Source organism: Balaenoptera borealis, assembly GCF_965194805.1.
Source record: "Balaenoptera borealis genome assembly, chromosome: 7".
NCBI lineage: Eukaryota > Metazoa > Chordata > Mammalia > Artiodactyla > Balaenopteridae > Balaenoptera > Balaenoptera borealis.
In genome coordinates this window covers 23681317-23701587 of record NC_138864.1, presented here as the reverse complement: position 1 = coordinate 23701587, position 20271 = coordinate 23681317, and the positions used below count along the sequence as shown (strand labels likewise).

Below are 20271 nucleotides of genomic sequence, written 5' to 3'. Positions count from 1 at the left end.
CTAAAATCATGGCCTTCACCCTATCTTTAGGGTTGTTTTCTATTTAATCTAATTCTTAGCTGAGCAACTGGAAGAAATTAGTGGTCCACTGAAAAGGAAACCTGGAGCTTTTCACAGTACCATAATGATCATGGATATTGGTCATAGGAGCCGAAGTGATTGTTTATCCAGCCATTTTCCCCTGCCTTCACTGCCCATAAGCACAGATTTTTGGCATTTATGTTTCTGTTGCAACACGGCCTTCGGGCTGTAGCTGATTTGCTCAGATTTTCTTTTCTAGAAATGTAGAATTAAGAGTTCCAGAAAATGAGAGCTGGAGTTTGCTGACTGACGTTAATACAGCATGATAAAAAGGAGGATCACAAACTTTTGCTGATGTCCCCAAACTTCCGGAGTGGAGTCCATGCTCTTCCCCAGTATTTTTCTAATAAGTTCTTCCACTTTTTCGGTAAGCCTCTTTCTATTTCTCACAACATATGATCTTAAATAACACAACTAATTTTGGATAAAGAGTTTTTCCTGAGCTATTTCCCCCCGCCCAATTCTTCCATAGACAAGTTCACACCCCACTCCCGAACACCCCAATAGCAGCTTTCCAGCTGTGCTGGCTGAGTCATCAGCTCTATTTATCCCTGTGGTCTTCAGAGATTCTCCTTGCCTCCTCAGCTATCACTTCTAACGAATCTTGAGGATGTTTTACTTAGTAATGCTTGTTTTTAAAAAACAATTAGATTTTTTAATAGAATAATTAGAATGATACCTGGTGTAATAGTAAGAATTAATAAATGACTTACTTGATAACACAAAATATTAGAGTCTTTAGCAATCAAATTATAAAAATTTTGCTAATGATATGATGAGGAGTGAATGGATTTATGTTCAAAGAGAATGAAGACTTTTGAAGATACACTTTCACCCTTTTGGAAAAGTACTAGGTATTAGGAGTTTTGCTTGAAGACTCAAGACTTCTAATTATGCTGAGTTTCACATCAGGAATGTAAATCTATCTCCATCTTGAAAGTATGATACTAGTACTTCCTTCTTTTTTTGGCATACCCTTAAGTTGTTTATTCTGAGAGAAAAGACAAATTCTGAGGCAGACTGCTTTACTGACTTCCTCTCTTTGTTCACTTATACTATTAGTTTTATTTTTTGAACTATACTTTTCATTTCTATTGGAATTGAAGTCCTTTATCTCCAAATAGCTTTTCAACAGAAGAGTCAAATATATGTAACAAGAATGCTGAGAAAGGTTGAAAAAGTAGAAATGCCTGGGGAAAGAGCACTAACAAATTTTTTTTTATGAGACACCTGGAATATTCTGCAGGCTTCGATCCTCCATACGTGCCCTCTCCTTGCACGAAAGACATAGGCAGATGTTCGAAAGTAAAAATTCTAACTGCATTTATATTGTGAGGTAGGGGGCAGAAGGGAGACGGATTATAACACTAGGGGAAAACCATATTTCTGTTGCTTCCTAATTGATCTAATAAAGACCCATGGGGATATGAACCCCAGGACGGGGTGCTGCCCAGGGTGTGCTCCTTTAAATCTATCTTCAAACTATGAATTAGTAGTATGTCAGTGCAGTGTCCTATGTTTTAAACATCCACTGATCTACTTTCAGTGGAGAACTGAGGAAGAAATGTAAGGTGCAAATTTCCCTGATAAAGTGGCAAGGCAACCACGACATCACGGAGAAAACCGTGAAATGAGAAGAACATGGTGCGAAGCAGCAGGTCCTTACCCGCAAAGGTGCAGCTTCCCAAAGTGCACGACCTCCCTCCTCCAGCCCTGGGTGGTCCCCGCGTAGTAGGTGCTGCTGGGGTGGTGCTCCGTGGAGCACAAGGAGCTCACGTGGCCGCTGCTGTGGTAGCAGAGGGGGAGCAGCAGGTGCCAGGTTGCCCCAAAGTCCCTGGAGAACTCCAGTCTGACCGGATCGGCAGAGGAGCTATCAGTGGAGCATCCGACATTGATCTTGGTGAAGAAGAAAAAATGATACAAATCACCTCAGAGCAACAAGCCTTGAAATGATTCACCACGTCATTATCTTCTCCAGAGTCCATTTTCCTGGGAACTGTCTTGCTGAAATACTTAACACCATGAAATTCTGTTTTGCCTGAGTAATACTGCACATTACTTTTAAATAATACTTTTTCATAAAGAACCTCAAAGGGCCTCATGAAAAATTTACTTTCCCTCATTTGATAAAAAGCTAGGAAGTGAATAAGGCAGAGGTTGGCATGGAATTCCAAATTTTACCTTTAGCCCACTTTCACTGCCAAGCCAAAGCAAATCGTAATGAAAAGACTGCTTCCCTAATTCTAACCATTAGCTTTTTCTCAGACTGCTGGATGGAAAGAAGACCTTCTACTTTCCTTCTTGGGATACCTTCAAATAATCCCCAAAGTTCTGCACATGGAGAATCTTCAGTATGTTTTCAGTCTTAAAACAGAACAAAATACAATTATTGTCACTATTTCCCTGGCATAGGGAGAATATTCTCAGAAAGACCTTTTTAACCATTAGGGAAATAACCACTCCATTCCTTTTTCATACTTTCAAGTGAATTAAACTAAAACTTAAATAAAGCATGTGATTCTTTCTATTAAAAAATTTTCCCACTTCCAATTGGGGTTAACATTTTCTTGCTGTCAGAGCCACCAGATATACTTATATAATATTTGTTGTTGTTGCTGAACTTACTCCTCTTACCTTCTGAAGAGTAAACTATTGACATTTGATAAACTTTTCAGCTACAGGCATTTGTCTCTACCTAGATTCTTCTGATAACAGAACTCTTGAAAGGGCCACAGGGATTACTTTTTATTAACATTTAAAGCATAAATGTTAGAAAATATAACAGAAGGTTATGTAAGTAACTTAAAATAAAATCAGAAAATATAACAGAAAGCTTAAAAGAGATAGAGAATCATTTCTCCACTAAGGCATCATTTGGTCTCTGACTTTAAGATGAAAGAAACAACTCTAATTTAGAGGATGCAGACAGTTAATCTAGAGCAAATATTCAAAATTTTTGTTGATGAAATTAGGCACTGTCCAATGGTTGTTATAGATTTCAGCTATGAAACAAGTATCTTCGAAAGTTAATGGGGCCCTCCTGGAAGGCCTCAGGGCACAGAGGTCCCACCCCCTGTGCCCCGAATGGAGCCCGCGTTTCCGCAGAGCTGGAACTCCTGGCTCGGGGTCTCTTCCCTCTGCCGTCACTGAACTGCCCCGGAGCCCGAGGGGAGGGCGGCCTCACTGAGGCTGCCGGCTCTGGAGGGGCCCCAGCAGCCGAAGCTGCGACAGTCCTGGGGACCGCGGACTGGATCACTCATCCTGGGTTAAGCCAGCTGCCATGTCATGAGGACACTCAAGCAGCCCTAAGGAGAGATCCATGTGGCAAGGAACTGAGGCCTCCTACCTACAACCACGTGAGACATGAAAAAATGTTCAACATCAAGAATTATTAGAGACATGCAAATTTAAACTACAAAAAGGTATCACCTCACACTAGTCTGAATTGCCATCAGAAAAAAATGTCTGCAAACAATAAATGCTGAATGGGTTTCTGAGAATGGGTACCCTCCTATGCTGTTGCTGGGATGTAAACTGGTAACAGCCACTAATCAGAACAGAATGAAGGTGCCTTTAAAAGGTAACAATTGAGCTACCATATGATTCTGCCGAACCACTAAGGGGCCTATAACCCGAGAAGACCAGAATTCAGAAAGACATAGGCACCCAAACGTGCACTGCAGCAATATTTACAATAGCCAGACATGGATGCAACCAAAATGTCCATCTACAAATGAATGGACAAAGAATAAGTGGTCCATGTACACAATGGAATATTAGCCATGGAAAAGATGAAACAATGCCATTTGCAGCACCACAGATGAGCCTAGAGATAATCATACTACGTAAAGTAAGTCAGAAAAAGAAAGACAAATATCCGATGATATCATTTACTAGTGTTATCTAAAAATTGATACCCATGAACATATTTCCACAGAGAAAGGCCCATACAGACTTAGAAAAAGGTGAAAGGAATGGAAAAATTAGGATGTTGGGGTTAACATGCATTTAATAATTCATATAAAACGTATAATCAAGAAGGACCTACTGGATGCCAAGGGAGGTCTACTCAATGCTCTGTAATGACCAACATGGGAAAGAGTCTAAACCTGATTATATATATGTATACGTATGAACGAACCAGATTCTGTACACCTAGAACAAACACAACATTGTAATCAAATTTATTGCGATAAGAAATAAAAATTAAATTAAACAAGAAAAAGAAAAAGAAAAAGTTAATGGGAATTCCCTGGCAGTCCAGTGGTTAGGACTCCATGCTACCACTGCAGGGGGCATGGGTTCTATCCCTGGTTGGGGAACTAGGATCCCTCATGCCATGTGGCGTGGCCAAAAAAAAAAAGTTAACACTATTGAACCCTAGCACAATGTACCTTTGGTTCTGCTGATTTTATCTAAGCTTTTGAAATATATAAATGTTTTTCTTTTATACATTATTAGTTTGCTGTCTTGAAAAATATAAGGAGTCTGCGAATATTAATGAAATACCCAGAAATTATAAGAAACAGTATAGTATTATTTTATCTGTAAAATTCATGACACCATGATAAATATTATATAAATGTGCTGGCATGGTATAGTTACATTGACCTGGATCCTAAGTAATATATAAAAATTGTGACTATAATAATACTTGAATAGTATGGTCCTTTTCATTTTTATAATGTTTGAAATAATCTATTTTGACAATTTCCCATTGTAGTAGGTGAGGAGATTGTCATAAATAAAGGACCAAAATTCAGAAATAAACCTTAGTAGGACAACTGGTTCTGCTAATAAAAGTGAATTATGATGTAAAATCTCTTTTGTCCTTGCACAAAAATGGAAAGTCATAATGCATGAAATCATCTGAGATTTTCCTCCTCTTTCCTAGCTTTTGTTCAAGACAAAATTTAAAGCATTTCTAATAGAACAAAATCAAGTACCTCAAATTGTATGATGGTGTTCTCATTCACATTCAGGTCACGAGTAGTAATGGAATGCTCACCAACTTCATTTGAAACAAACACCATAGCTGAATCTTCCTCGCTGTTATACAAGAAAACAACAAGGAATCCATTTAGGCAAAAGATCATTGTGACCTGTATAGAGCAGCGGTTTTATTTTTACCTTCTCAATTAAGTACTTACGGCGCTCCTTTGGAAGAATATGGGCAATAAAGACCAATGTTACCACCAGGGTAGAAAAACCAATTGTCTTCTCTGGGCCCAAAGTCAAAAGTATCTAGAAGCATCACAGGGTTGTTTAAATTATTTCCATCGATGATGAAGTCATCAACAATCCAGATTTCTTCTTTCTTACCTAAGGCATTTTTGGATAAAGCAAGTTTTTTCAATGGTGAAAATCAGATGGACATTTTTGCTCATTGGAAGAATGTAAAGGACAGAAGGAACTCAGTAACAACTGGTTAAACAGATGCCTTCTAGACAAAGAAGCACAAACTATGTAACAGTGTGTTTACACTGATTAAAGTGTGAAAAAATTAAGCTTTCAGTGCTATTAAATTGACATTGCATGGAGCAGCTTCACTAATTTCAGAAGGCTGCTAAGAGTCTGCTGCCCTTCCCGTCACAGCAGTGCTATGGACCCTCCACCAGCAAGAGTGGGCTTTGAGTTATGCTTTCACGGTTTAGGGGACTCTGTAAGACACTGGAATCTGTGAGGATGGGTGGTCAGCCTGTGGATTTAGAACTGAGTTACACTAACTAGTCTGTTCATGGAGTAACTCAGGACTTTTTAGAGTCAACCCATGACTTAGAATCATGCTTCCTTCAGGCTGAAGGACCATGGCTATTATAATACTGGCTTGATGCACAATTTTATTTAGGTGTTAAAAACTACACAGAAGAAAATATTCTGTGTTATATAATACTTTATTTTCCCCTTAAAGCATTTCAAAACTTGTATGTTTAGTTGAAGATATGTGGGAACATACAGAAAACTAGGAAAATCACTCCTTAGGCTGTCAGAGAATTTGACTCAGTGACTTCGGCAGGGTGTTTAAGGAAGATATTACTGAGTAGATAAGAAGGGTGAGCTCAGTGCTTTTGTAAAGCATTGCTTGAATTGAACTGGAAACAAGGTGATAAGACCATACCAAGCAGAAACAAGATTCCTCAAGGATGTTTCTTCACTGATTCCTACTTTTAGTAGAATTCTTACAAAATATAAAAAAGGATCTGTAAATAGGAGCCTGTAGAAACAACCTGATGATTTAAATGAAGTCACATGTGCCTCTCCCTCTCTAATCCTATCTCTGTTCTAATCCTAGTAGCTTTCTTCCCTTTTCTTATTTTGGAAGCAGTTGGTGAAAACAATGAAGAACAATTGGTGAGCATTCCAAACATAACATGAAGACAACTATCTTCTGGACTGTGAAACTGGTTGCATTTCTTTTTTGGACTTTTCCTCAGCGATTATACAAGATTATTTTTTCTGTTCACAGTAAATTAAAATTCTTTTTTGACTTACTAGTTATAAAGGAAATATTCAGGTTAAATTTTAGAGATGGAAATACATTTTTCTTATCCATTTCTGTGTTACCTCTGCAAAGAATCTGCTTAATATGATGTTTCTGTGCTTACTTAGGCCATTAAATGCATAATTTGGTAGAGTCTGGTCCTTTATAATCAGTAGCTAGTAGAATTACAGGAAGCAATAAAACATTACAAATTTGTAAAATCGTTTTCTGTAACCACCATTTGAAAATACTGTTAAATTATACATTCACGTTAGCTTATCACTGAGGCAAGTGTATGTGATAAGAATATTTTATCTCAGGCACTATCTGCTTTGTGTCAGTCCCTCTCACTTTGTCATGGCTTTTGCTGTAATGTTGTTCTATCTCACTAATGAAGTGCCATACTCAGAAGAACTATGGGGACTTCCCTGGTGGTCCAGTGGTAAAGAATCCGCCTTCCAATGCAAGGGACACGGGTTCGATCCCTGGTCGGGGAACTAGGTTCCCACATGCCGCGGGGTAGCTAAGCCCATGTGTATGACTACCGAGCTCGAGAGATCCCACGTGCTGCAAACTACAGAGCCCATGTGCTCTGGAACCCGCGTGCCACAACTAGAGAGAGAAAACCCGCACGCCACAACTAGAGCGCGCCGCAATGAAAGATCCCACGTGCCGCAACTAAGACCCGACACAGCCAAAAAAACAAAAACACATAAATATTAAAAAAAAAGAACTATGTCTTCCTAAATAAATTCAGTAAAAAGTATAGTTACAACTGATGAGTACCTAATGGTAGAGCTGGATTAAGTTTTAAAAACCTTAGCTCTGTGTCAGGATTTAGCTGTATTTACATCAAGAGAACTTACCCAAAGATAATACATAGTCAAGTATGAAGATAAAGATATATAAAGCTAAATATTCCTTGAGACTCCTCAAAAGCGAAGCATGTAAAAGGTGCTGTGGACAGCGAAGCCACTCAGCTGACAAACCCTTCCTCTACACCTTAGGAGCAAGCATGCTAACGTGCAGCAGTCAGTTTTGATCACAGGAGAACATGTGCATTTTTACCATTGTTATAAGGTTGCCAGAGTCTGAATCTTGTAGCGTTGGTTTGGGCAGTGTATGGCAAGGGAACATTAATGAAAAGTATGTTGGTCATTTGAGGAAAGTAAAATTCATCCATCAGGTGCCAGGTGATTCCTCCATTGGCGGAGAATTGTAATAGAATAGAGTGGGACCTCTCTGGGGTACCTAGAAAGAAGGTAACAGAGGCGTGAACACATCATTATAAAAATGGGGAAATGGTATGATCTTAGACTATTTTTTTTGCATCGATGCATAAGCTGACTTATATTCACATAGACACCTTAGAGTCCAAATGCTTCCGAGGCAACTTAAAGTGATGATGGGTTGGGATTTCTGTATAAATATATCTCAAAACACACACCAAATCTTGCATTTTCACACAATAATATCTCCCTCTTTTTCTCAGATATGAACACATATCTTTCTGTATTTCATTTAGGAAATATTACATCAAAATTTTTTGATTCTACAGGCATCACAGTTCTACAAAGGGCCAAACATTTAAATCTCAGAATACACAGAAAATCTACTTGAGAATTTATTATATCCAAATGGCATTATTTGTCAAGAAAATTAGTTAATATGAAAGGTCAGAATGACAGAGTTGACTTTTGGGGTTCACTGTTCACATCTGTGAAAGAAAATCCCAAGTTTCCATAAGTTAAATTTTTTAAATTTAAATTTCTTACGGCTAGAAAGAAGTGGTGGAAAAAAGACTCAGGGACATGATGATAAATTTAACTACCACAGGACTAGTATGATTACTACATCTGTATGAAATTATTATGAAACAGGTAGCTATCTTACCCTTATATTAAAAGGAATATATATTATAGAACATTTGTGAACACTATGTACTCAAATTTATGTTAGCTCTCCCATATAACAAAATTTATAGGCCTCAAATCTGTTACTTCTCTGTGGGGAAATTTGCTTGAAGGGAAATAGTGAATTCATACTCATAGAAATGACTTACCTTTTGCTATAAATCGAAGTGAAAACTGGACATACATTGTATTGGTACAGTCTAGATCTCTTGAAATGAGCATCCGTAGTCCTTCCTGTAAACAAAAACACATATGTTAGGCAATCTTATTTCATTTGCAAAATTATTTTCCTTTGATTTTATACATCTAACTTACATTAGCTAAATGATACATAATGATCAAGAAGCAATACTGGGTCCAGTTTGGAAGGAAAAATTGATCATTTCCCCTTTCAATGGCTTTCATTTCCCTATGCCTAAATAACAATATTTCATTGTCTCAACTCCAAGTCACACTTTGCTGTGACTTATAGAAAGCAGTGCAAGAATGATAGCACTGCATATCTACAGGCCTTTTTAAAAAAAAGCCTCCTTTGATCACAGCATGCTGTGAGAGGAATAACGAGGAAACAGATGGAAAATGTGCCAAGTGCTCCTGCTGGAAGCTGGGAGCTGATAGGTAACTTTTTCAGGGTTCCAAAGAGTCTTAGGAACTTACTCATTTGCGTGCTGTGATGGCCCTGGGAAGCTCTCATTCAGGCTGACACAACACCCTCCAGTTGGTCAAGTTAAATAAGGCATAACTAAGCAAGTCCCCAAGCCTGGGCTGGAACCATTCATGCAGAGAAGCCAAGGAAGGCGGAAAGTGATCATATTGGCTTTAGTAATTTTTTCTGCTAATTAACTATTTCTGGTTGCCTGGGATTGACAGCTCCATAGCTTGTTTTCTCCATGTGTACACAGGGTTGCGGTGACAGCCAGTAAAACAGAACTTCACTATGCAGATGTCCTAGGTACAAACAGGCCTTGCAGTTCCTCAGGTCTGACTCTGAATGAAGTGGCTCTTTGGTGGTGTGGGGCTGTGTGATACTGAGTGGACATTGTCTATCGACTGCTTAATTATCAACTAACAAATATCAAATGGAATCTTAGGTAGAGAAAGCAAATTCTTCCTCTTCTTCTTAACATTTATTATAGAGTACATTCTTCAACAGCTGAAAATTTTTAAATAGGACTAATTTTGTAATAGTAACCATATATTGAGTGCCTACAACATGCTGGGTTCTAAAAGAACCACTGTACTCCTTTAAAAAGCACCTATCGCTCCTAAGGGAAATATATTATTATCTTCCTGTTGCAGATAAGGAAACAAAATCTGAGAGGGACGGTAACTTGCTCAAGATTGCAAAAGTGATGATAGCAGGATTTGAACCTAGATATGTCAGATTCTGAAACTTATCCTCCACCCTTTAAGATACCATTATTTTGTTTATTAAATTATTTTTTGGTTTGGGGAGAGATATCCAGCTAATGTTAAATTTAGAATTTGAGAATTATTTGATATGGTAATGAAAAAGCAACTGCATTTATACCCATCCTTGAACTTCACAAAGCATAGTTTCAAACTTCCTGGATTAAAGGCTGCTGTGTAAAAGCCTTATATTTCCAGTCTTATTTTTCTTTTATCATAATAACTCACCGCCCTGCACAGTCCATGATGCTTGATCACTGCCTGTCCTTCATGTCTTTATGTCCTTACCCTCTCCCTCATACACTTACAAACATAAGGCCTTGGATGTTTTTATAGCTTGGCGCCATGCAGAGGTTAAGCTTATGGGGAAAGGTCACTTCTTCATCTTATCAATACAATGAAAAAGCTTTGAGGCGGGTAGTTAATAGATCCAGTTCATAAATATCCCTTGACAACGTCAAGATAAAGGAATATGATTACTCTTCCCCCTTGATTATGGAATGTGAGTATAAAATTGTTCCCATGGGTAAATATAAGTCAGCCATAAAAGAACCCATTTTATAGTGTATCTTGTAGGAGCAATTTTTAAAAATTTATTTATTTTATTTATTTTTGGCTGCATCGGGTCTTAGCTGAGGCACACAGGATCTTCGTTGAGGCAGGTGGGATCTTTCATTGTGGTGCGCGGGCTTCTCTCTAGTTGTGGCGTGCGGGTTTTCTCTTCTCTAGTTGTGTTGTGCAGGCTCCAGGGTGTGTGGGCTCTGTAGTTGTGGTGCGTGGGTTCCAGAGTGCGTGGGCTCTGTAGTTTGTGGCACGTGGATTCTAGGTGAGGTGCGCGAGCTCCGTAGCTGTGGCCCGCGGGCTTAGTTGCCCTGCAGCATATGGGATCTTAGTTCCCTGACCAGGGATCGAACCTGTGTCTCCTGCATTGTAAGGCAGATTCTTTACCACTGGACCAAGGGAAGTCCCCTGTAGGGGCAATTTTGTTGAAAGTTGGCATGATCTGTAATTATGAAAGTATCTTTCTTTCATATTTTAAATTTTGTGTATAGTTAAGCACTTGATATTGATAATTGCCCAGTGGAACTGTCATGCCCAGCTTCTGCATATATTCTAGTTCATACAGATGTTTCTTTTCTCATCCTCTTCCAGATTCAGTAATTCATTGTGCTAAATGGGAAGCTATTTTAATAGTGGATAGCACTCCTGAATCTATAAACATTAAAAAGAGCCTATCATTTCCTTTTTCACAAAAGAATGCCTTTCTAGGTCAAACTACAACCTACTGAATGGCACACGCTGAGCCCTCTCTGCATCTTGCAGAGCTGATAGATAATATGTCCAACACATATAATGCTTGGCTGCCCTTGCAATTGGATGGCTAAAGGGAACATATAAAAGACTATATGTCTTCCTTGTTTATAGGATCTAGAGACCAGTTTAATTCTACTGCTTAAAATTTTATCAGGTAAAGATATTTGAATCACAGGACTTTATCTTTTTTGGTCTTGTCAACTGCTTCAAATAGATAGTGGTAATGAGAGCTAAAGCCTCAGACAAGACTTAAAAACACACACACAAAAAAACAGTAGTTTCCACCCTGAAATGTCCTGTCTCAATTTTTTTGGCCCCTTATAGCACTCAGGGACTTGTAAATCTCTCTGACCCTTGAAGTGTTTTTTCTATCTCATCTAAAACTTGAGAAGAATTCTGGATTCAAACAAGGATGATAGCCAGCATCTATTAGCTATAATTGAAAAAGTTCCAGGGTGTCTAATTTTCTAAGTGTTAGGTGTTAATTATTAAGGATGTACAGAAACCCATGCAGATTTTTGTTAAAGATTTCATTTGCACACCTAGATTAGCCGATTTCCCCAGCTGAGTGAGACAGGTTGTAGCATGTATTTGCATATGAAGATGTGCCAGCTCAGCACAGTTTCACACAATTGCTTAACAACCCTCTAACCAACATCTAGGTTGAAATACAAAAAATACACTAATGATGTTTGAGAATATTATTTAACTTGGCTTAAATGTTTGGTTTTCTTAAAGTCACCAAATGGTTGTATTGGTAGGAGGAAAAGAAAGAAAGTGAAAGGAAAAAGCAAAGACCTTCCGTAAAATCAATTAAAAAATATTCTAAGTTAGATACTTAATTAAACATAAAATGCTACATTCTAGAAGTCAAGATTCTAGAAATAGTATATACATAATTTTTACATATATAATTCCAGCAGAGAGTAAAGAAGGTCTGATTACCAAAGCAAAGGAAAAATTTTATGCCTAAGTGATCATAAAAAGTGACTGCAGTGAATATAAGAGGAAACATTTTTTGTTGTTGTTGATGACATGAGCATATTCATGTTCCTTATGGAAACTTTTTTACTGAAATATAAATTACATAAAGGAAAGTATCAAATCATGATGGAATTATCACAAGGTAACACAGCTACGTAATTTCTATACAACTCAGGAAACAGAACATTACCAGCAGTCCAGATGGCCCCTAATTCTCTCTTCCAATTTATACCTCATTTTCTTCTGCCCAAACCACCACTATCCTGACTTCTAAAACCATGATACGTCCTAGAAGACAATAACTGTATATAAAATAATACATCATCTGAACAGAAATGCATGTGTGTGGAGCAGTGAGTGAAGTAGGTAATTCAGTGGTAGTGAAGAAGAATCTTATCTGACCCCTTTAAAAATGAGCGATGTTCCAGATTTGATGGTTTCACCATTCAGATTCCCCCTCTCTGCACCATATACTTCAGGCCAAATGTCGGGATGTAAGTTCCCATTGAAATCATCTTTAAGAATCGAGGGCAGAGGAACGACAGGAACACAGTAGGTTCCACCAAAGCCCCGGTCACACCTGAGAAAAAAAATGAGTGGAGAAAAGGCATTACTTGTCGTGAGATCAAGAAGCCATCTTTATCTCTGCATTACAAAGAAAGAAACTGCCAGTTTTATTAACTTACACACAGCGTCCAGCATCACAAATCCCTCGTCCTGAGCACATCCAAGGGCACCCCGAGGCCAGCACAACGTTATCAATAGCCCAGGAGTCAGCCCCCATGGTGTAGTTGGCTTGGATCCATCTGAACCGGGTCCTGGGAGAGCTAAGCAAAAACAAACAAACAAACAAACAAAAGAAAATGACCAAAAAAAAACAAACCACACTTGGTTTGAGTGGCAACCTTCAAAGCACGAAAACATTTATTTTAATTCTTTCCCTTTAAAGTGCTCTCTCTGGGTTCCAGTTCCCTCTTTATTTGAGACACTTTGTTTTCATACCAAGTAAAGGATGTTGTTTACTCCAGACCCACAAACAGGAGAGTAGAAAACATGCTTTAAAAATATTTCACCATTTCTTTCATACAAGAGCCTCTGAACACATGTGAGATGGGAGAGTTACTTCAAACTATCAATTTATTCTGTGTTTGAACTACATGCAGAACCTTAGTTTTTGCTTTCAGGCTTTTACTACTTTTCAGTACTGGGAACAAGACTGAGGATGGTAAACATGAGTATAAGTTGGAATCCTACAAAGGTCTTGCCGTGAGGTCTACTGTTCCCTAAATGGTTTCTGAGGTAGTCAATGGAAGCCCCATCCAACTTCTGCTTCTATTTTGGTTCCCGAGGGCCTGGCTCCCTTAAAGGGGAGAACTAGAATGATGTGATGTACTCCCGTGTTTTTTATTATATTTGCAATCTGTTATTTGGAATATACTGACAGAAGACCACTTTATCCAGAAATATGTGCAGCCTTACCAAACAGCAGTCTCTCTCATTTAGGAACAGATTGCACAGTAGAAATGTGTTAGTTATTTGGAAAGCAGAACACAGTTGACTTGAAGCGGAATTTCAACAGTAAAATCTCAAGTGCTATAGTTTCCCCCACACAAGTTCTCCTTCAGTGCAACACAGCTGCCAGCATGGTGGCTCTGAAACAGAAATCTAGTCACATCAACACTCAGCTTAACACCCTTGACATGGTTCCCCAACACATGCAATGTCAAGGCCAAACTGCTAATAAATACACGGCCCCTTCATCATCTGCCCTCTTCCCTTGCCTCATCTTCCCCTATTGCCTCAAAGTTATACTCTGATAGCATCGAATCCTTGCATTTCCCCATAAACTCATGTTTCTTCTGGCCTCTGGGATTCTATTTCGGTTTACAACAGCACATATGCCCCTCCCCCCCCCCCCCCCCAACGAGCCCTTTTCACTCAGACAAGCTCTACTCACTTATTTAGACTCAGCTCAGACATCAGCTCCTCCAGAAAGCTCCCTCTGACCTCCCCAAACTGAGTTAGGTAGTATCTCCCTGTGTTTCAATAGTATCATTGGGTTTTGCTTCTGTTATCATTTTATAACATAACTGTTTAGATACCTGTTACCCTAAATAATATATTTGGATCCTGGCATCAACTTATTCATTTTGTGTCAGAGATCTAAAACATAAAAGATATTCAATAAATGTTTGTTGAATAAAAATAAAGTGAATAAATGAGCTTCAAGTTAGCACTCTTTAAAGCTCTGGGGTCCACAGGAAACTATTTTGGGTTATATACTAAAACGCTTTGATTTCCTGTGTTTGTTTGTTTTTTTTTCTGCCACTTGTTTGTGCCTCTCTGAATCCAAATTGAACCAGGAAAATGGAAACCACTGTAAATATTTAACACAGAGGGAATTTAACACAAGGAATTGGATGCACAGTTCATGGCAGAGCATGGGGGTAGTGAGGAAACCAGAGTTTAACAAAGTCAGGAAGCACTACAAGTCCAAAGATGGAGGGACACAAGAGGAGATGGGGTTAGTGCCCAGGGGCCAGTGTCACATGGAAGGACATCTCGGGGGAGCTGGAGCTGCTGAAGTTGGCCAAGATGCACTTGAGATAGAAAGGGAGGGGAAGGAACACCCTGGTTTAACTTTATTTCCACCCTCCAACTTCTTGCCAATATCTGCTACTCTCTAAATCTATCAGGAAGCCAGCAAACACATGCAGCTGGCAAATGCAGCTTACAGAGGCCAATTTGCCTACAATTCAGAGCAGAGCCGTGGAAGGGAGATACAGGGATGTGCAGGGAGCAGCCCCAGGATGGTACAATCTCTACCACCTACCATAGTACACATTGGTTCCTAGAAAGATCCCCAAATTATGCAAATGCCTAAACCACAAAAGTGGGAGCCTGCTGTAAGCCCTAATATAACTCCTGAATGTGATCTGAAATACTGTGGAGGGGAAGAAAGATGTAAAAGATATGAGCATCCCAAAAGAACGAACCTTTTACTCTTATTCCGGTACTGAGATTAAAAAAAACCCAAACAACTAAGGATACTCTTCCACATGTGATGATTTCACAAACTGCTTCATGTGGATAAGTATCAGTCTGGTTATTGGGTAGGTATTTGTTTTTACACCAGTTTAAAAACTGAATCTGGTGGGCAGCCTTCACGTTGCTGAAGAACAGAAAAGTTCAGCCTTGGAAAACTCTCGGAACTCTTAACCACATTTAAAAATTGTTACCCAAGCACCTTGAACTTCTCTTTCCCCCCGGTATACTCCATGCATGATTATCATGAGAGAGTAATTGAATTGCCAAGTGGCATCATAATTATTTTCCAATTAGGTGACAGAAACCTGAAGTTCTGACATGTAGCCAAATGACAATTCTCACATGGTGGAGAGTGGAAGGTAGACAGTGATCCGCTTCCAATTCTGGAATCTCTCGGAGGTGTAAATTGAACTTTCTGTGTAGTGGAGACAGCCAATGGTTGGAGGAACACACTCTGCGGTGACAAGATGCCAGTCCCTGCCATTGTTCAGAGAATACTGGAGCTGTACACCGTGGGAGTCGCTAAAGGGCTTGCTACAGCCCATGCTCATTTCAAACTGCAGGAAAGTCGATGCTGACACATGAAAGTCCCAGGTCTCAGCATAACGAGGTTTTCCTACAAAAAAAGGAAAAGTTTAATGGCAGCACATAATTGTGCTCTTTTCTTATTTGGTGTTTCTGCTCATCATGCTTTCAGTGGCAAACAAAAATCATGTCTTATCTATAGTGTCTCACATGTGCTTTGGCTTTTCATCTCACGTTGACTATTTTTATCTAGTTAGCATAGACTCAGAAATATGGAAGGCTGCTAACTTGAAAAGCTTTACCACCTTGAGACAGGCTAATAGAGAGTCTGAAAATTGTAATTCTGCAAATTATGAAACATGGGAATGTTTTCAGATAGGTACTTTTGCCCCACTTTTAAGAAACCTTAGTCATATTATGCATGCCATGAAAGACAGTTCCTGCAAAAATTGTTATTGGGCTCACCAAGTTACATTAAAGGACAACACAGGTCTTTACTTCCAAGAGCCCCCCTCTCAGTACGGGCAGTTATGCACACAGTTTTGCATTAGAGAATCTGCTCTTGGGTTTTAGTTAATTTAATCCTCCAGTTAATTAAATATTCTCCCTTTATCTGGTGAAAATGTATACCTATGTTTTCAGTGAATATCAGAGCAGTATCCATAGAGAGACAGTCAGTATTGACTTGACCTCCTTGGATTCGATACCAGTTGGCTTGCAAATCTAAAGAGCCATCAAATTTGTCTTGAAACCCAGTTTGAGAGCTGTCATTCATTCCTATAAGGACATCATCCAAGGCCCACTGGGCTGAATGCTTCCCTGAAATCAGATAAATAAAGGCAGTTAGAGAAGATTCATTATATAGCAATATGAATATCTTTACGACTGTGGTTTTAAATCAAATTATCTAGAAATTGACAGCAAATTAAGAAACACACAGTACAACGTGGCTTTAACTGGATGATCTAAATGCTACCAGGAAACTTGGGGTGAGTAGTAACTTGCCATGTTGGGGTTGCCACCATCGAAAAGCTGTTGCAGGTGTCTTTGCCTCTCGTGGAAGGTCGATGGAAATGATCTGTGGTTCCAGAAATGACATGAAGTCCAACTCTCGAAGCAAATGCCAGAGTATCCCATTGTCATTTGAATACTGAACAACAAGCCCTGAGTTAAAAGACATAAATCCAGTTACTTAGACAGCTTTCCTAGAGGCAAAAAAGGCAAGGAACAGCATTATTTGAAATGGCAAGACTGCAGGAGAAACTTCAGATTGCATCTCATAGGATGAGGGCACATTCATCTAACTTCCAAGGAACGAATTAGTAGACCTGAAGGCTCATCAATTTCTTGACAGTTTCTAATGCACTGACTTCTAGGAAGTGGGGGGGAAAAATACATAAGCTCTTTTAAAGACCACTCAGCTTTGTATGAGTGATGAGTAGGTTGGTAAGGGGGACATAAAAATCCACTCCAGATTACGTATTTGAATTTTAGGTTCTGTCCTGAACTTTACAAAGTCTCATATCATTATTATATACTCAGAAAAAATATCTCAATCTCCCAGTACAAAATCAAGAAGTGCTCTTTGCCACCAATGTACCAGATAGGAAGCACAGCCCAATCTGAAATTCTATTAAGCAGAATAGAATTTTTACTGGCACTTCACACTTTGTCAGACCTTGGTCACTGAAGACTGAATAAAGACAAATTATTAAATAGCAAAGCAGAAGAACTCACTCCCATCCGATGGTTCTACCTTTCTTTCTCTACCTTTCTACCTTTCTAGTTCTACCTTTCTTTCTCTGTGTCACCCTTCCCCTTCACTTATCCCTTCTACCCCACCTCCCTCTGCCTGTCACCTGGTGTGATTTAGGGAAATGCACATTAAAGTTTAAGATACTTTGTGTGCTATTCCTGCTACCTATCCCAGAAAAATTTTTCTTTTAAAAGAGGACACAGGGAAAGGGTAATGTTGAATGCAAAGGAAAAAATTGCTAATGATGAAATGGTAGGAATCAACAGGATATATATATGATCATTAGCAATTAATAAAAAAATATATTTTACTTGATGGGGGGGCAGAGAGCTTTCTTGGCATCTATCTAATTGCTATTCTATAACTGTTCCTAAGACTGGCACTGCATATTCATAATTATGACTGGGGATATTGAAGTGCTTTCTGAGTATTCACAGAAATTATGTTCAGTAAAGTTGTATTTGTTATATTAATTTTATTATGTTCTAACCTTTTTGTAATTGTAATAATTCATGGTTCTTACAATAAGTTTTTAGTTTCCTCATTATTGACTAACCAGAACATCTCAATCCCTCTGTCATGTTGCATAGCAAAGAGTTTACTAAAATTAAGTTTCAAGAAATAATATGATAAAATATAGAACTAAAAGAAAGCCTTTTAAGGTGAATTGATATTACATGGAATTATTGTCACCACATCTGACAAGGGGTGATGCCAGAAATAATAATGACTAACATGCTAAAAAATTGGAAATCTCAGGAGAATTAATCCTACCATATTTAAAATAGAAGAAATCATCGTGTTTGATGAGAGGATAAAAACAGCTCAAAGAATAGGAACTCTCTGGGGAGGCAGTATGCTGTGTATGTGTGTAGACATGCGCAGTTGGAGCTTCAGTGGGTGAAGGTGAGACCCATGTGTTGGAGAAGGGAGAGAACCACACCAAAGTTCAGGAAGAAGACTGAAGCTAGGCTCTTTCTCATTTTTATTCTGGTCAAGGTGAGGAGCATCTGAGAAAACTCCAGTCTCCAACCCTCGATGTTTTCTCAAAATATAGTTTTTCTTGTGGATATTAATTTGTTTGATATGGTGTATACTTAATAACATAGGAGAGAGAGAGAGAGAGGGAGAGAAAATGAATAATTTAGATAGTTAGCTTGGTGACCTATTCAGAAAGCAGATACAGTACCAGAAATGAAGCATCACAAGACTAAAATCTCACTGGTGGTACTTTAGCACCTTCTACTCAAAGTACGGTCCAAGGACCAGTGTCTGCATCACCTGGGAACAGGCTCTACCTGTGGTGTTTTTACATGTCCACAAATCCTTTGACACTCCTCCCATCAAAAAGTGAAGCTTAATTCTCCTCTTTTTGAGTGTGGCTGGACTCAGTAACTTGCTTCTAATAGAATATCGTAGAAGCGACAATGTGTGACTTCTGAGAGTAGGCCATAAAAGGCGCTTGCACTTTCTTCCCTGCTCTCTCATGGTTGTCTTGCTCTGAAGAAAGTCAGCTGACAGGTAGTAAGGACACTCAAGCAGCCTATGGCTAGGTCCACTGAAAGAAACTGAGGCCTCTTGCCAATAGCCATGTAAGTGAGCATCTTGGAAAGAGATCCTCCAGCCCTGGTTGAGTCTTCAGATGACTGCACCGTCTTGGCTTTTATCTTGTATGCAGCCTCATGAGAGGTCTGGAGCCAGATCCACCCAGCAAAGCTGCTCTTGAATTCCTGACTCACAGAAACTAGAAGATAACAGATGTTGCTTTAGGCCACTCAGTTTTGGAATAATTTGTTATGCAGCATACCACCCAAGTCCTACTGAATCAGAATCTGCATTTGAAAGCCTCCTAAAGGATTCAGATGTACACAAGAATATGAGAAACACAGCTCAAGAGGTCCATACTTCATTTGGTTTCTGCTTGCTGCCTTTCTCCTCGTTAACTTTTTCAGGGGTGCCACTTATACCTTCAGGCAGCCACAAGATCTACAGAGATGAGGGCCCCAATTCTGCAGGACAATGAAGTGCCTTGCAGATAAGTATGAAAGAATGGAGAAATGCAAGACAGGGAAACAGCAATATCCATATTTTATATCAATCGCTGAGCCTCTTTAGCTGTGTCATCTAAACAGTATCCATCTGAATAAACCAAGCCATTTTAGCTCATCTACTGAGCGTTTAAGGAACATAAAACATTTCCCTTTTTAAATTACAATTCCATCTACAATCTTCCCAGTCTTATTGAAAATAGCCTAATTTTGATTTTAATTCCAAATATGTAAATTGAGGCTTCAGCTTGAGTATGTAAAAAATTGTTACTTTCATCACTAGGAAAGATTTGTTCAAGGATTTAGGCAGATTTACATTTTAACAACCAGTTGTCAATAAAAGACTGAGAAATGCCTGTGGGATGTAAATTACACAGGCAGCAGTGAGTTCAAGAAAGTGGCTCAGAGTCGTTGAGAAAAAGTTGTGTTCTTAAAGGGATCCTAAGGGAATAAGCCCAACAGGGCAGACAAGAACATTTGTAATCAGAGGTTAAGTATAGAGCAGAGCTTCAGGTCAGTAAGTGGATGCTTCCCACTGTACTCTGGCCAGAGCTGGGCTTTTTTTCTCATATACAAATAGGGGTACGGATTTGTAATTTTCAGAAGAGTCATGCACATATGCACATGCACACAGTTGCTACACTGTGCCAACCACAAACTGTTTTTAAATAATAATTTTATTACAAGGGTTAAGGACAACATTAAAGTGCT

At 38.9% G+C, this 20271-nt stretch overlaps 1 protein-coding gene across 3 annotated transcripts in view; it reads right to left on the bottom strand.

Moving 5' to 3' along the window:
• Positions 1–20271, bottom strand: part of RELN (reelin) — a 529312-nt gene that overhangs the window by 68212 nt on the left and 440829 nt on the right. For all 3 annotated transcript variants that reach the window (XM_082399695.1, XM_082399693.1, XM_082399694.1), the window contains exons 32-41: positions 16762–16920; positions 16387–16575; positions 15574–15847; positions 12870–13010; positions 12586–12763; positions 8625–8709; positions 7631–7813; positions 5232–5403; positions 5028–5130; positions 1748–1977 (exon numbers count right to left, since the gene is read on the bottom strand). In XM_082399695.1, coding sequence (XP_082255821.1) covers positions 1748–1977; positions 5028–5130; positions 5232–5403; positions 7631–7813; positions 8625–8709; positions 12586–12763; positions 12870–13010; positions 15574–15847; positions 16387–16575; positions 16762–16920 — 1714 coding nt within the window. The remainder of the gene's footprint in view (positions 1–1747; positions 1978–5027; positions 5131–5231; positions 5404–7630; positions 7814–8624; positions 8710–12585; positions 12764–12869; positions 13011–15573; positions 15848–16386; positions 16576–16761; positions 16921–20271) is intronic.